The following is an 18,459-nucleotide window of genomic DNA, read 5'->3' as shown; positions in this document are numbered from 1 at the left end:
CTGACGCGACGCGCACCTCTTCAAAAATGTAACTACACGTCGCGACGACGCGGACCGCAAGATCGGTGATTGGTCGGCTTGGTAGCATCGCATTTCCTCCTACGCATTTCCGCACGTACCTTCTCACGCATTTCCACCACTGTCTATGATTTCCACACGTACCATCTCCTCCGATGTTTCCTGTCATTTCTGCCTTTCAGTTTTACTAATTTAACTAATGTGAACTGTTTTTCCACCTCAATAAGCTCCAACTCCAACATGATCCACTCTCTTTCAATCGCTATTGCTTGTAGTACCCTAGCCGTGAGGAATCTAAACACAGTGGAACATTAAAACCCTCTGCCGCCAACTAGCGTTTCGGAGCAGTACTGCAGAGCAACCAAGCCAACGCCGTGCACTACGGCGTACCCTCGACGCAGAAGTATAAATTGGCCTTCAGTGTTCATCCTCCCATCTCCAAAAGCTAATCAGCTAATATCACCGTCAACAGCTTTCCCGCTAGTGGGCGTGGTTTCAGCGCAGCCAGCGGACACGCCCCCAGCGTTTGAGAGCAGAGAATCTGCTCATTTTTTCATGATTTTGATAGCTTATTTTATGTACTTGCCGGCTTTTTTTATCATTCAAATTTGGCTGGGTGGCTAATAACACATTTTTCTGTGGTATGACAGACTCAGAACACATACTTAATTTTGACTTTACAGGGACTTTAAGAGCTGTGTGTCAGGGTTATACATCGGTTTTGTTTAGTTTCAGTATTTTGTTTCAATCCTCCCTGTTTGCCAGTGTTCCTGCTCATTAGTTTCCCTGGCTTAATTAATCTGACACCTGTTTCAGTTTTACTCAATTACTTAATGTAATTGAAACCCTTAGGTTGCGTTTACACGACAACAATATGCGTACTTTTTCCATGTACAGACAAAATCACTGTCAAAACGATCCCCATTCACTTGGATCCGCGAAAACTACTAAAAACCATGTATTCTGCTCACAGGCCATGAAATTCAATGGCAATGAAATTCAGACTATAGACTGAACATGTAATATGCATGTGAATGACGTCATCGCCTTTAGAGGTTCACTTTTTTTGTTGTTTACATGGAGACCATTTTCAAAAAACTCGCACTTTGAAACTCATTTTCAAAAGTTTGCGTTTTCAGGCACCCAAAACGCTGTTGTCGTGTAAACAAAAGGCCAAATCGCATAAAACGTTTTTATTTGAAAATTGTGTCATGTAAACAGCCCCTTAGTTTCTTCAATTCATTTTTCTATATTGTTTATGTGAGTGTTTATTTTACTCTAATTCTCCTGTGTGTTCTTCTTACTCATTAAAAATACTTGACTACTTGCATGTGTGATGACAGAAATGACATGACAGAATACACATGACAGAAAACTGGACCTTAAAAAGGAGTAATTTTTGCACCATTTTCTTTTCTCCCCTTTTTGTTACTGCTCTGCCTGGAGCAAAAGGGCCACTCAGTGGAGGACCACACCAGGGACTTATTAGAACTGGCTTGACTCACTCACTATCCGGTCTAAGGCACGCCTTCCAGTGAGCAGTCCCAGAAATAATTTCACCACATTTGTGTAAGGGGTGCTGGTGAATAACGTATCAGCATTTTGAGTCTGCCGCTATGCACAAGCCCGAATCTGAAAGGAGGACTGAGCCAATCATAGCTGTGGGAATTGTGGTGGAGTACAAGGGAATGGAGGCAGACTCCGCCCACACTCCCAAAGCTGAGGTGTTCCCACCCAGCCTCCTCTTCCAAAGACAGCCAGTTCTCCAGCATTGCCTCTGCTGGTTCCCTTTAGCCCCTCAACTTCTCCTCCAATGCCACTCTGTGTGGATCTGACTATGGTCTTCCGGTGGACCCGGCCCCACCTCCAGCCACTGTTCCTGTCACTCCACTTTGGCTCCGCTTTGCTTCGGCTCCTCCCTCCCTCTGCTCCACCAAGGACCATCGAACTCCACCAGGTTCTCTCGACCCTCCGGCTCCACCTCGTCATGGTTGGTGGTACCGAGTACCCGGTAAAACCCGGTTCTGGATTCGCATACATACACGAAGGGCGTGAAGTTGCGTCCGCTTCATGAAAGCGCTGAGACATGGCGACCGGCGGCGCTGCTGATGTGGTTTCTGTGTATATTACACTGCAAAACGACTATTCAAATATGCACCCAGCATGTTCTGCTTGTCTCTGTGTGAATGAACGGACGCGCAGACGCTCGGTTTCATTTAACGTTACCTCACACACACACACTGAAGCACGAGTGATGCTGAGTGACAGCCTCACGATATGACATGATTCATAATTCCATTAATCTCCGAGAGTCACTTCATGTGCATTTTACTTAACTGTTTAATTTGAGAAAAACTATCGTCATATCACACACGCACATAAACTCAAAGGTCTTCACGGCAACCCGTCAAAATAAAAGTTTGGTTTAACTTATAGAAATTGACAGAAATAATTATATTAGGCTACTGTACAATAGATTCAACTACGTCTCCATTAATTCCAAATACGGTAACACTTTATAATAACTACACCCTAATAATCATTAGTTAAGCATGAGTAACCAGTTAATTCATCATTCAAGCATTAATAGACATTAATAAGCAGTTTATAAATACAGATATAAATGCTTTCTTCTTGATTTAAAAGCATATCCATCATTTGTTTAATAATTGTATTTTCATCCTTTGTTAATGATCAATTTATCATTTCTAAATGAAAAATTGCATTTTTTATAAACCAGTTATTTAAGAGTTTTCAGTGGTTCATACGATTACTTAGAGCAGGGGTCTCAAACTCAGATTAACTGGGGGTGCTGGAGATCCGCATCAAGCATTCCAAAAAAAAAAAAAAAAAAAAATCCAAAAATGGAGCACAACTGATCCAATCTTTATTATTAACGTTTATTCTGAACTGTTCCTCTGAATTTGAACATTCCTTTCATGATTGGTTCTTCATGATCTGTCCTTCTGACAGTTGAAGTTAATTTTACAAACGTTCTTTGTCTTTTTCTTATACACAACATCTTTGTGATGATAGTCATATTTGCTTTTTATTTTCTTTATACAACACTATTATATTGAATGTTTTTTTGTTTGTTTTTTCCGAAAGGCACATTTCCTTTTATTATACTTAGAAAAACAATTACTGCTTTTGAAATACAAATAATTATTTCTACACATGTATAGTGTCTCAGGCAAATTACTGACTTTGCATATATCAAAGCAAACCTTCCAATCAACCTGTTAGACCAAGTTCATTATATGAACTAGTTCAAAGTTCAGTTCACAAATTTTAAAATGAACTAGGTCAGTTCATATTTCAAAAATGAACTAGTTCATAGTTCTTTTTTCCATATGTTGCTGCGAGCTTCTTCTTTTTTTATTAGGCTATTAGGCTATTATTGCCACAGCCCATATACAACCACAGATAACAATCATTTTATCGACGGGCAAAGTTTGCACAGACATGTAAGATTTTCCCATCCTCATCGACCTCATAAAACCCTTTTAAATGATCTTACAACGCCTCCTCGCTCCTCGGTTCACAGACACTAGAATGAACGAGTTCACTATAACGTTCAACAGGCAGTAACTAAAGTTAGCTACGTTCAGTTCACGTTCGCCCAAAATATGAACGAGTTCATTAACTATCGTTCATTGAACGCGTTCAGACACAACACATATTACAAGCTCAAAATGATTATTCTCACATTGTTTTATTAGAGCATGGGTATCCAACACATCGCTCGCGAGCTAACAGTAGCTGTGGCCTGATTTGGTGGTGGTAGCTCGGCCTTGGGCTTGTTCACATATCGCGCTCACATATTTTGCACGCTCAAGTACGTTTCAAAGGCGCGCATTAAAGGGTTAGTTCACACAAAAATGAAAATTAAGTCATTAATTACTCACCCCCATGCTGTACCAACCCCGTAAGACCTTCGTTCATCTTCGGAACACAAATAAAGATATTTTTGATTGAATCTGAGAGCTGGATCAGTCCTACATAGAATGCCTAAGGGACTAACTCTTGACGGCCCATAAAGTCATTAAAGAAAAGGTTTAAATATTCCATGTGCCTACAGCGGCTCAATTATAAGTTTATCAAGCGATGAGAATACTTTTTGTGCGAAAAAAACATAAATAACGACTTTATTCCACTATTCCATTACTTCCTTATGGGCGCATGCGCGAGAAGTGAGACGAGGATTTTCTCATTCGTCTAATTCTTGTTACCGGCTGCTCACCGCTTAGGAGTTTTACCGCCCCCTACCGTATAAAATGATGATCCAAATACAAGGCGCTCAGCATGCGCCCATAAGGAAGTAATGGAATAGTCGAATAAAGTCGTTATTTATGTTTTTTTCGCACAAAAAGTATTCTCGTCGCTTGATAAACTTATAATTGAGCCGCTGTAGGCACATGGAATATTTAAACCTTTTCTTTAATGACTTTCTGGGCCGTCAAGAGCCAGTCCCTTAGGCAGTCTATATGTAGGACTGATCTAGCTCCCAGATTCAATCAAAAATATCTTCATTTGTGTTCCGAAGATGAACGAAGGTCTTACGGGGTTGGTACAGCATGGGGGTGAGTAATTAATGACTTAATTTTCATTTTTGGGTGAACTAACCCTTTAAGCGCCGACGCGCTCATTTTTTCCAGACGCAGTATATTTGTACTTCGTGGTTGTCTATGATAACTATTGACAACAAACCCACCGTAAGCTGTCACGAGACTATATATGGTAGCCCATAAGGGATAAAAATAATAATAATAAAAAAACGCGGCAAACGCAACGGCGGGCCGCACTAACATTAAACTTTAATATCAAGTAGGGGGCCACAAAATATCATCCCGCGGGCCACGAGTTTGAGACCTCTGACTTAGAGCGAGTAAGTAAATGATTAATAAACTATTTAAATGTACATTTATACGTCTTATTATTCAGACATATAGTGATAGTTACCGAGTGTGTTAATAAATGCTTTATTAACATGTATTAATGCTGTAATTTAGGGTTAATTTGGCTTATGAAGCATTTAATAGTGGTCAGTTAACTATGTTTGTGAGCTCATCTAAAGTGAGGACTATTCATGCCTTGTAAAGCATTTATAAAGGAGATTTAAAGGCTGTTAAATATTTCTATGTTCTGTATCACTGTGTTGTGTTTGTTACATTTTACTGTTTAGAAGATTGATGCACCTTTAAATCTCCTTTATAAATACTTTACAAGGCATGAATAGTCCTCACTTTAGATGAGCTCACAAAATAGTTAACTGACCACTACTAAATGCTTTATAACAACCTGTATTTACTAAATTTACTTACACTTTCTAAGTGATCTTATGAATGACTGACAACTCTTAAATAACTGGTTTGTAAATAATGCTATACTTCATTTAGAAATTATTAATTGATCATTAACAAAGTATAAAAGTACAATTATTAAACGCATTATAGATATGCTTATAAATCAAGAAAAAAAGCATTTATAGCTGTATTTATAAACTGCTTATTAATGTCTGTTAAAGGGATACTCCACTTTTTTTGGAAATAGGCTCATTTTAGCACTCCCCCAGAGTTAAACAGTTGAGTTTTACCGTTTTCTAATGTATTCAGCCAATTTTTTGATATTTAGAAGAATATCAGTAACCAGACAGTTTCTGGTCTCATTGACTTCAAGTTCCATAGCATATTTTTTTCCTACTATGGAAGTCAATGAGACCAGAAACTATCTGGTTACTGATATTCTTCAAAATATCAGAAAATCAGCTGAATGGATTTGAAAATGGTAAAACTCAACTGTTTGACTCTGGGGGAGTGGTAAAATGAGCCTATTTCCAAAAAAAAAAAAAAGTGGAGTATCCCTTTAATGCTTTATAAATGATGAATTAACTGTTTATTCATGCTTAACAAATGATTAATAGCGTGCAGTTATTATAAAGTGTTACCAAAAATGGTACTACTACTAATAATAATGAGTGCATAGAAGGCTGCTTATTTTTCACTGTTTTTTTTAATAAGCAATATTTCTCAATATCATCAATATTTTCGTTTAAACAGCATGTAGCCTTCAATGCTTTCATAAATTTACCATCATAAATAATAAAGTCATTGAATTGAATTTTTTTTTCCCAAATAGTTAAAAAATTGGAAAAATAGTTCAAACAGATTTTGCTCTGGTACCGAAATTGGTACCGAGAGAACCATAACATTTTAATGGTATCGGTGCCGCCTACTGGAATTTTGGTACTGTGTCATCCCTACATTTGACATTTCAATCATTAGAGTTTTAAACAACATGAGTAAATGATGATCTCTTACCTCCCATGTCAAAACCAATGACAGGCTTCTTTTCCGTAAACCCATAACATGTGACAGCATAGCCCACAACTCCTCCAGCAGGACCAGAGAGAACTGCCCGAGAGCCACAAAACTGCTCCATAGGTGTCAGCCCACCATCTGACTGCATGAACAACACATCCACACCCTGAGAGAGAGAGAGAGATGAGGTAATTATGGAGGATCTCTATTCCACTCTAAAGCTAAAGCGTTGTGGAAATTAGGGTTCACATACCAACCCGAAGTGATAAAATTAAATTAAATTCTGTACCAACATTGATAGGCAAGACAAGTAGTTTGTTTAAGCTTGGTTTGTAGGGAATTACAAACCTGTGCACATATATTCAAATGCACATAACTATAGAATCAATTCTTAATGCGTATGTGAACGCCATCAACGTTTATCACAGGTTCACATTTAAAGTCTGTTTAGAGAGAACGGTGTCATCTTAGCGGCCCCTAATTCAATAACAAATGATCATTTCAACGGAAGTGAATCGATCAAAACTAACTTTAGCTGGAAAATAACATTATTCAAGAACCGCTATAAAACCAAACCAATCTCTGTTACCTTAAATGATATTAAGTATTATCTCTGTGAAGCTACTTTGAAATAATCTACATTGATAAACGCGTTATATAAATGAGGATGACTTGACTTGACTATTAAATAAAAGGAGCAGGAAGCGATTTGTGAGAAACACTGTTGAAAGTGGTTTGGATCAAGCACCCCAACACAATTGTAGCCAATCAGCAGTAAGGGGCGTATACACTCATGATAGGGGAGGTAGAAAGTAAGCAAGAAGGAGAGATGGCTGAGAGACATTACAAAAGAGAAAAGGTGAGAGGAATATAAAAAAGGTTTATGATCAGGCAAGAGCTTTAGGACCCACATGAACATTAGAAAAGCTTTCCAGTGTTGGAGAGACCCAAGCAGGAAGGCCTAAAAATGGATGCTGAGGTTTGTTTTGTTTTGTTTTTGCTCCATACGTGAGTTACATCAGTTTTGCTATGTTTCACAGAAGCAAGATACACTGTTGTAGTAATGTTAGCTATACTAGTTGAGTTTTATTGTTTGTCTGGAGCTGGTGTGCTGCTGGCGACTCTAGCTTGTATATAATCCTGTGTACAGTACAGCATGTTAATTCTTTGTTCTTTGTTCAATTGTCATTCACTCTTACATTGTGTGTTTGTGCATTTTGGGGATGGAGCAATACAATGAAAATAGGGGTGTGTTTGTTTGGGTTGATTTCAAATATCAACAGTATTCAACAATGTTTCACAGAAATTGCTTATTGCACCACACGCACATACCTTCAAGCCTCCTTTAAAGCCTGCAGTGAATTCAGTGAGGTAAAGGTGTATTTTTGGTGTGAGGTAGGCGTCAGCACAAACAGTGTACCCACGAGGCACTGCTCGCACCATAGGCATAACCTCACTGGAAAGAGACACCTGAGTGAAACCAAGACGCTTCGCCAAAGACCCCACAGCCTTCTCATGAGCCGCCCATCTGAAACACACAATGAGGAATGAAAAATACGATTTCAATCAATATAATCACATTTATCAGTGTGTTTGAATTATTTCAGTGTTTTATATAATGGCAAATTTGGGCATTAGGAAATTTCATCTCCACACCAACCACTCCAACTAAAGGGGCACCAACTGGAGGTCCACAGGGCTCCGTGTACAGACCACTTTCACTCCCTCTTTATACCAAGTCATGAGTATATGTGAGCCATTCTTACACGGATAATAATCAAATAACTCTCTGTTGTCCACCTTTTGGCACTCAGGTATCCTCTTATAACACTGCATTGCAAGATCCTGCACCCTGCAATGTTTATGTTGACCTGTGTTTAGTTGGTCTTGCAGAGTTAACTGTCACTGTCCCACAGGTGGGACACTTGCCATTATATTTTTGCCATTATATTTTTAAAACAATAATATCTTAGAAAAGACCTTAAGTAATATTGACAAACTATATATCATTTGAAAGCTTACAATCTCTAGTTTCCATATTTGGTGACTGATTTTCAAAATAATTTACACACGAGCCGTAATTTATCGATTTGCAACAAGAATATTTTCATACTCATAAAGCGTGTTTAGACCTTTATTTTGAAATAGCAATGAACATGAAAAATCTTGAAAAAAAGTTAGAAACCTCAGTTTGATTTCATGCCAAGAGTTCAAAAGATAAAATCCATTCAATTATTTTAGAAAAAAAGGTCTGAAAATGTTTTAAATATTACGGAAAAAAAAATAGATTCACCATTTGTGTTATGGCAATAAGCTATAACGCACATGCGTGTGCTTTGTATGTGATTCCTAGAGGTTGAATTCATATCAAAATCTGCCAAACTAACCATACTACCTCTGAATAGGATTTCTACTTCATAAATTGTGTGAAATTTGTGAAAATAATGGTTAAGATCACTCAAAACACATATGGAAATGAAGCAGTATAGAAGCTTATATGGGCAGCAATGGAGTCTGGTTGTACCCTAGTGAAAAAGTTTGGTACTGCGCCCAAACTAAATCTCACTGAAAGCTCATTTTTTGAGATATCAACCTAAAATTTGAAACACAACTTGTTCAGATTTTTGGCTTAGATTTTTCTGCAGTTTTAGAGTAGCCCAGGTTTTGAAAATATATATTTTATATAAAATATGAATAATATTTTTTTTTACATTGTACATTTCTATAAACTCAGACTTCTATAACTTTTTTTCTGTTTCACTTTCCTAATTTATTTCACATTTCGAGAAAAATCGGCCAAATGTCTTCTTTAAAACGAGACCAATCTTATGTCTATATTCCATTCTTGAATTACAACCATTTACGTTTGAAATGGGCATCTCCATGTCTATTCAAAAAAGGGGGGGGGGGGGGGGGTTAATCAGCATACTAGTTAGACTAGTAGACCAACAGGTCTGTTTGCAGGAAAAACTTGATTTTTTTTAAATGTTTGACCACTTTCACTGTCCCACTCCTCAGTATAATCTCAGGTAGTGTAATACATGTTTTATTACACTACCTGAGATTATAGACCATTTTGCAAGATGTAAACAACACTGGTCCAGAAACACTTCCTGTTTCAGTTTGTAACTGTTTTCTTTATTTCACATGTAAAGAAAACTTTTTGATTCAGTTTTATATGTTCTGTTGGTTGTATTTTATCCCAGCTTTTATGTAGTGTTAAAAAACTGAAACAGGAAGTGCTTCTGGACCACTGTTGTTTACATCTTGCAAAATGGTTTATAGTAGTGAGAATAAACTGACACTTTCCAAGTCTTTGATTTTAGTGTCTCTTAGTGGTAAAAGGCAGCAAATACACACTCGCAATTTACCGCAGGAACAACGGTGGTAAAAGTATAATTCTGGTCGAGTACCAACTGTACTTTGCATGGGCCTTGTTCCTGTCCAGTGATGCAAGATCGGCGGCATTTGAGGGGCCCCTAATTGGCAAGGGCCCTGGGGCGGCCGCACTCACCCAATAGAAAGAAAAAAAAAATCGATTTCTTAATTTATTATCCCTTTAACACTAAAGTTCTCCATTTTAATTTGCAATATAATAGATAAATGAAATGCATAATGGCTCCAATTCCATTTGTATGAAACAAGACAGTAGTGCCGTTTTCTGATAATCAGGTGAGCGGTTCTGATATACAGCACTGCTATGGATTACAGTCATTATTAAAGGTACAATATGCAGGATTTTTGCAGTGAAATATCCACAAACCACTAGGCCAATGTCATATATTTTCTTAAGTTGATTACTTACATTATCCCAAATGTTTTCCAACTATCGTGAAAAAATTGCAATTTTTAAGCAAAGTAAATGGGGCGTGTGAGCAGGGGTGAGGAACCCCCAGTCAATGACGTCATATCCGCGTTACCCCCGGTTTCCGCCAGGTTTGACCTCGTACTGCAATAGTAACCATGGCAACAGACGTGGACAACTGGGTCGGTTATGCCCGTTATGCCTGTTATGCGTGCAAGAAGACTTTGAGATAAAAAGAGAACTAAAACGAAGATCAACATCTTTCGCTCCATGTCCGCGACTAACTTCGACTTGACAGAGTGAGTGTTGCAATCGCACCCTGCTTCACACCTCAGTCATGTTAAAAACGTCACTGTATTCACTCATCCATAAAAGATCCATCAGCTTGACGACAAGATCCAGAATTCCGCTTAATGCAAAATATACGTCATCAATATACGCCTTTGTTATTGTAAGAGGTTAGCGCCCCCTGGTGGTGAAACAATCTTGCATATTGTACCTTTAAGAAATATCAGATCACAGAATGCTGCAAATGACCAAATAGAACAAAACCTATTCCAGAGAGCCATATAATAAATACAAACGTGTAAGAATGCAGCAGCAGCACCGCCAGACTTCTGATGCCTTTGGATTGCACACGTCTCAAATCCTGCTCAACACGTTGAAGATCCAACTCATGCCACACCTCAAGACTTTCTCCAGTACTGCCTGAGAGAAACAGAGACTCCATGCTTGGATTTCATGCAGTTGACATTAGTGATACTTTTCTGAGATTGTATAAACCAACAAAACTAGTTTCATATGACATAAACATACAATGTTATCCATGGTTAATTACACTCCAAATAGATTTAATGGCCATTTTTACACTGTCTCTCTGACCATATTAATTATACATGCCTTTTCTGTGTCTAGAGGTAATTTACGTCTCTAATAACCTTGACAGCGGTTCTGAATGGGCATCATAGATTTGTGACAAGTAGTGTCCATTTCAGACCAAATAGTTTTTGCAGCTCAGTTTCAATGATTGCCCTTCAGCACGGAGCAGAATGTTTTGACTCTAAAACTAACAATACATCATTTGTGATAGAATTAATTTGATGTAAAATAGCCCTTATATATAAAGTCCTTTACTACAAAAGACCAAGAAAACTTTAATCCTTCAGGATATGACCTGTTAAAACGAGGTATATGTAGTAGATGTTGACATGTTGTTCACCTGTTACTATTCGTTTGGGCTCGTTTCTGGGAAGCTGACAGGAATCTTGTCTGAGAATAACCCTCTCTTCCACTTCAATCACCTCCTCGTACAGCACATCCGGCATACACACCTCCTAAAACAACAACACACACTTTGAAACTATCTGCAGCCCCTACAACAACAAAATGATCTTGATTATCTTGGAATTTCATCAAAGCATTGTTGGCTGTGAACAGTTTTTCAGTGGTGAGATGAAACACTGTTAAAAGACTAAACTAATTTGATATTATCATTCATTCTCTTCTGGGGTTTCATACAGCTGCATTTCCAGGGTGTACTTTGATTTTCTCTGTTTTTGTATAAGAGGTGGGGGGAAACCGGAGAACCTGCAACATCATTACAACATCAGTGTTGACCAAAAACTGGTATGGTCCCAATATACTGTGTATCCCAAATGGAAACTGGAATTGTGGCAGATAGGATTTTTGCAGACTCGCAGTCATTTATGAGAAATGCCCTTTTGTCCTGAGAACAGAGTTCTTTCTATTAATATTTAACTTCATTATATAGTTGACCCTTGCCTGACTATAAATCAGTGTGGTTTCATCGTTCCAATCCAAGAGCTTTTATAAAAATATGATACTCTAATTTTACAATTTAGAATACACAAACATTATTCCAATTTAAAGGAGTAGTTCACTTTAAAAAAAAAAACCTTTTTCTGATAATTTACTCACCCCCATGTCATCCAAGATGTCCATGTCTTTCTTTCTTCAGATGATAAGAAATTAAGGTTTTTGATGAAAACATTCCAGGATTTTCTCCATATAATGAACTTCATTGGGAACCAAACGGTTCAAGGTCCAAATGAGAGTTTCAGTGCAGCTTCAAACGGCTTTAAACGACACCAGGCGATGAATAAGGGTTTTATCTAGCAAAACGATCGGTCACTTCAAAAATAAATACAAAAGTTTAAGTTTTATGAGCACAAATGTTTGCCTTGCTCTGTTCTGTGATGAGCGTTCGTGACTCTCCTGTTCGAACTCGTTCATCAAAATGAACAAATCTTATTTCGAGTCATGAGTCGATGGGTCCTAGATAAGACCCTTATTCATCGTCTGGTGTCATTAAAAGCCCTTTAAAGCTGCACTGAAACTCTCGTTTGGTTTCCAATGAAGTCTATTATATGGAGAAAATCCTGGAATGTTTTCATCAAAAACTTTAATTTCTTTTCAACTGAAGAAAGAAAGACTTGGACATTTTGGATGACATGGGGGTGGGTAAATTATCAGCAAATATTTTTTATAAGTGAACTACTCCTTTAAGAATTTTACTCTACTATAGAAAACAAGCAGTTGTAACAATTGACTCAAAACTTTTTAAAATATACTTTTTTTTTAAAAAAAAAATACTCTTTTTTGACAAAAAAAAAAAAGTTTTGTGAGACAGACAGTTTGAAGGATGATGTACCCGAATAACGAGACAGGCACTTTAATGGCACAGACATATATGTATGTAGTCCAGTTGGTGAAGCTTGCTAGCTCTCATTGGCAAGCGCGGGTATCACTTCAGAGGCTTACGATTTGGGATCGTGCGGGCTCAGACAAAATCGGCAGTTAAATAATCGTAATGACACCACACAATTAAGGATTTTTTGGAAAACAAGTCAGTTGCGAGAAGCCATGAATCAGGCCAAATCCACCACATCATTGGGGGTTGAACATTGGGCTCAAAAATTCTTCCACACAAGTGTGTGGTCAGCCTAAGACGATGCTATATAAAGAAACAGAAATAAACTCAGGGCTTAAATACATGGGGAAAGTAATCAAACTGAACAGTAACAGGAATGAGGGACTAATTAACAACCAACTAGGAACTCAGGCAGGTAAAACGGGAACAGAACAGATAAACGCAACCAAAACTGAACATACATGTTACAACTGTTTTCAGCATTGATTATAATAAGAAATGTTTCTTGAGCATCAAATCAGCATATTAGAATGATTTCTGAAGGATCATGTGACACTGGAGACTTGGGTAATAACTGCTGATAATTCAGCTTTGCCATCAGAGGAATAAAAACTTTTAAATAGTAGCGTATAGAGCCCGACCGATAAAGGATTTTGAAGGCCGATACCAATCCAAATATTTGTTGGTTTTAAAATCCGATATTTTTTTATTTTATTTTTTTCAGGAACGCACAACAAAACATTAACAGATTTCCCTAACATTAGTTATTTGTAGTTATGTATGAGTTTTAATTAAAATAATTTGATAATGCATTTTAAAAAGAAACTTGTTTCTTTTATTGTCGCAACAGAACAGAGGAGGAACCAAAGCTCATTAATTAATTAACAAAGTTCATTAAATTCCACTGATGATAGTGGTATTAGGTAGCTTTATGGTTAGCTAGAATGTGTTGCGCGTTGTAATCGAGTGTTGCCAACAGGGACGGTGTAGGGTGCCCTCTGGTGGACAAACTATACAACTCCAACACTCCAACATGGCATGGTTGAAGCGTGTTTCGTCCGTTTTTATTTTATTTTTGAAATATTAATTTATCGGCCATTATAACTGTCGATACCGATAGTTTGGAAAATGCCTAATATCGTCCGATAATATCGGCTTGCCGATATATCGGTCTGGCTCTAGTAGTGTAAGGCAGAGTAACCGAACTGTCATGCTTGAAAAGCATTTCTCGAGCATCTTGTGTACATACATGCCCATTGTAATAAAGTATTATGATGTAAAGACCTGTTGTGAGTTTGAATGAATCTGTTGAGTGAATGATTTCAGCTCTGATATAGACCCCTATCTAGTCAACACCAAGTTTCTGGGATAAATTTACATCATCATTTTTACTCACTAGATCAAACAGGTCAGGTCGCGCTTGCGTGCCGATATGTAGAAGGTCCCGAAAACCACGCGTCACCAGTAGTGCTGTTCTCTCACCCTGTCGCTCTAGTAAGGCATTAGTCGCCACTGTGGTGCCCATCCGAATCCAGCCAATCTGAGAAGTGTCCAAGGGCTGATCTCGAGCAAAGCTCTGCCCAGTTTCCTGTTCAGTTCACAAACCCAACAGACAAAGTAGACTTTATGCAACACTTCAGTGATGTGCAGACTTCTGTTCTCTAGATTCTAAACTATCCTTCCCAGATCTATAACCAAATAAACTCCAAAAACTCTTCTTAATATGCATTTACGTTCAAAAAGGTTAAGGTTTTCTCCTCACCTCTTGCAGCACTCGCCGAATCCCTTCAGTCGGGGCGTCTTTGTAGTTCTGGGGGTCGTGTGACAGCAGTTTTAGGACTCTCTCTCTACCATCGGGCAAACGGGCGAACACATCTGTGAAGGTTCCTCCCCGATCAATCGCAAAATCAAACTTCCCTTTAGTTTCAGCCATGCTGGGACACAGACTGCAATGAAGACAACATTTAAAAGTGACACAGTGGCTGGATCTTAAAATTTAGTAAACCTACTCAAAGGGATAGTTAACCCCAAAATAAAAAAATCTGCCTACATTTACCCAACTGATTTCTTTCTTCAGTGAAACCCAAAAGATGCTACTCTGTCTTTTATCCAGTGGACAAAAACGTTACTTATAGAAAAAAATGTAGTTTTGTAGAATTCTTGAAAAACTCAAAGAGTGTTGATTTATTTCTAAAGGTTTGCATGGTAATTACAGTTGTTATGTTCCTGTGTATATTGCGTGAATGCGCAGATATTGTGTTTTGCAGTTGGAAGTATGCCATACGGAACCGTTGCCACTGAACCTACTTTAACGAAGACAGTGGGGCTCAACAGCCTTAGCCTTAGTGGTTAGGTCTCAGCAGCGGGTTGGATGTAAAGGTCAGTAAGCTGGGCTGAGTTAAGTGGGGGACGGAGGGGGGTGACTCTGGGACGCCAGAGTCACTGTCAAGCCATCTTGAGGTGTCGTGGGCAAGTCGACGAGGTGCCCACTTGAAGACCCTAGAGATGTCCCCTACTCGACTCAAACCAGACGGTTGTCCTGCTGGTCCACTAGGGAGACCACACTATAGTTGCAGCCGTTGTGCGTGCTGACGTGCCAAGTACACTGCAGCCGTTAACGCCGGACAGAAGGGGAGTCACACCACCATATGGAAAGAAGCGTAAATTGATGGAGAAGCATAGGTTACTGTAAAGCTACGTCTTAGTTTGTGCTTATCTTGCATGTGCTTATCTAGCATGAAGTTTTAACATCTACTCGTAATCGAAATCTTGCAACACAAAAAAAAAAAACAAAAAAAAAAACAACCACATTAGAAATCAAGAACAAGTCACGGAATACAGAGGGGAAAATGCCATTTAGATTTAAAAGAAATATATATTTTTAGTAAACAAATCCAAAGCAAATACTGGTTGGGTTTAAATTCAAGGTATCTTGCTTTGTGAAATGTGGCATTTGCCCATCAATGAAGTCTAACATCATCTAGCTCCAGAGACTATGGGCACTTTCTAAAAACACTGCTTCATTAACGAATCTTTTGTTTCGAATCAGTGGTTCGAGCCCGTTCTGCCATATAGGACACTTTTGCAAAAGCGTAAATATACAACGCACATGGCACCCTTTAACGTGAAATGGGACGCAGATATATTTGGGCAGAAGGCGCCCTCTAGTGGTCTAACCCTTACCCTACACCTTACCTAAACTTAACCATAACCGAAGCGTCTCATTAGACGTTAAAGGGTGCCATGTGCGTTGGATATTTACGCTTTTGCAAAAGCGTCCTATATGGCGCTTTGGGATGAGAACGCGTTGGAGGTTCGGGCCGGGGTGTGTTTTACTAAAAAGCCATGTGATTTCATTAATCTGAGGAGCATTCGTAAACGTTTTAATTGGGTATTTGTATAATTCAAAGAAATAATAGTATTTAATCTCTGTTTAGCTGAACCAACATAGAATTTCAGAAGGCGAATATCTTCCATAGAATAAACATGGAGGCATATAATTAGATCTGCCCGCTAATATTCGACTAACGTTTTTTTTTTTTTTTTTTTAATACGTCCTGAGGAAAAACTGCGGACTGCAGCTTTAATGTAATACCTTTTTTCAGGTAGTGCAATTCAATAGGCTTTTTTGTTTCAAAAACATTTGGCATTATTTTAAATGTGCTTTTGTAAAATAATGAAAAGGATGCGCTTTTCTGTCTTGTTCTCCCTGAACTTCGCAAATACCGAAACTCAGCATCTAGGCTACTTGCCTCACAGACATTACATATATCTACTGTATAGAAAGTTTGAAATACTTAACCAAACAAATATTCTGAGAGAATCATACTTAAATCTATAGAAACCTTTATAGTCGAGAGCAGCCCTAAATACAGATATTATTATATGATGAGTTAATTGCATCTGATTGATTATACTTTCAATAAAACATTTGCAATGGGTTTGAGTTGATTTTGAGGTTGAAAGCTGATTTTTGGTATGTTTGACATGAGTTTTTGTTGCATTTACACTGTTTTGACTAGCAGGCAGTCGTCACAAGCTGTGGTGTTCGAAACAGTGAGCGTCTCTCCCATCACTACCAGAAATGTTCGTGAAAAACAACATTAATGACAGAAATATCACACGAAAAACACAAGAAATAAGGATGCTGACATGTTTGGTGTAAGAAGAACAGAAATAAAATAAGTGTGAGAGATACAGGGATTCTGCCTCCGCTTGCCAAAAAAGAAGAGAAGAAATTAAATCATACAGGTTAAATTGGAAGAACATTTTTTAACTATAATTGTAAATTGGAACGTGCATATACAAATAATACATGAACAGTTACATGATATTATATGATAAAACGCGGTGCTGTCTGGAGATGTTATAAATAGGTGCACATTAGACTAAGGGCGTCACAATTCCTTAAACCTTAACTAGGCTAAAGATCACTGACAATATAGTACTCGTATTGTTCTGTCAGTAAATGAATTGCATACATGCACAATCAGGCAATTACAACATGAGCATCTGCTGTACTTACACTTGAAGCACTGCTAGTGAAACAAGAAACGAATAGACTAATAGATTCCTCTCGTGTCGCACTGACTGTTTACAAATATGAAGCTAGACTTTAACCACTTCGATTGAGAAGTTCAGTACAGATCCTAGATGTCTCCGCCTTCTGAGATATATCACGTGACTGAGGCCAGGGGGCGGTGGATAGTACGGCGCGTGATTTCGAGATGGTGCTCACTTGAGGTGCTACTGGTGATTTCTCAAGATTCAAGAAGGAAGGCGAATCCTCAGTTCAGCATGTTGTCCCAAACCTGTATGACTTTATTTCATCTGCGGAACACAAAAGAAGATATTTCCCCATTTAGTGCTATGTACGCCTATAAATGTATATGTTAAGGTATTGTATCCGGCCTATGTCTGTTTAGAAGTAACTGTTTATTTAGATGAATCTTATGATATCTGACCAATAAAAACTGCCCTGATAGCTACACCTTAAATTGACTTACCATTTATTTAAACAACTTTAAAAGGATTGACACAGTTGCAGGAGGACTGATTGACTTATTTATTTGGAGACGTCTTTTGAATGTAGTCAATTTTTAATGAGGCTACTAATGCATTATTCATTACGACTAGCTATGTAAAGTAGCACTCTGTAGTTTTTTCAACCTTTATAATATTTTTTCCAAAACCCTTGAGATATTACCTTGACTTACAATAGATTGGATGACAGATCTGCCATGAATTATATAACTTATATTTCAAAAATAAAATAACTAGGTTAATTTAAATGTGTTATTTATAGCACATTTACTATTTGATATAACACATTTAAACCATCAACACATTACAATTAACAAATTAACAAAATATAAACTCAAAAAAGTGTCATTAAAGATACTCCAAATTCAAATTTTAAAGTAGGCTGCGTGTGTTCCAGCAGTAGGCTATTGTGGAGCCACAATACATTACAGTGTAGTGCTTAAACATGTAAAATCCTAAATTGAAGTCATTGCATGCACTTGAACTTATACTTTCCAGTAGGGGAGACCAGTGTGCCATGGTTTCTGAGGCGAATACATAATGAATATGCTAAATTGAATATTTTGTCACTACTAAAATATTTTGTGATTTGTGATATATAT

The 18,459-nt window shown here is 37.9% G+C and overlaps 1 protein-coding gene across 2 annotated transcripts in view; it reads right to left on the bottom strand.

Moving 5' to 3' along the window:
• oplah (5-oxoprolinase, ATP-hydrolysing) overlaps nucleotides 1–17,480 on the bottom strand; it is a 44,973-nt gene extending 27,493 nt beyond the window's left edge. Inside the window, exons 1-7 of one of the 2 annotated variants that reach the window (XM_039685342.2) lie at nucleotides 17,340–17,480; nucleotides 14,577–14,760; nucleotides 14,211–14,402; nucleotides 11,363–11,477; nucleotides 10,728–10,851; nucleotides 7,671–7,866; nucleotides 6,339–6,504 (exon numbers count right to left, since the gene is read on the bottom strand). In XM_039685342.2, coding sequence (XP_039541276.2) covers nucleotides 6,339–6,504; nucleotides 7,671–7,866; nucleotides 10,728–10,851; nucleotides 11,363–11,477; nucleotides 14,211–14,402; nucleotides 14,577–14,747 — 964 coding nt within the window. In that variant the 5' untranslated portion in view covers nucleotides 14,748–14,760; nucleotides 17,340–17,480. Of the gene's footprint in view, nucleotides 1–6,338; nucleotides 6,505–7,670; nucleotides 7,867–10,727; nucleotides 10,852–11,362; nucleotides 11,478–14,210; nucleotides 14,403–14,576; nucleotides 14,761–15,121; nucleotides 15,420–17,339 lie in introns of those variants that run through there. The other variant, XM_089121947.1, reaches the window with a different exon arrangement.
• Nucleotides 17,481–18,459: the final 979 nt, after the last annotated feature.

This window comes from Pimephales promelas, chromosome 17, assembly GCF_988280905.1.
Source record: "Pimephales promelas chromosome 17, fPimPro1.hap1.1, whole genome shotgun sequence".
Classification (NCBI taxonomy): domain Eukaryota; kingdom Metazoa; phylum Chordata; class Actinopteri; order Cypriniformes; family Leuciscidae; genus Pimephales; species Pimephales promelas.
The sequence above is the reverse complement of the archived record's forward strand: the minus strand, read 5'-3'. Positions and strand labels throughout refer to the sequence as shown.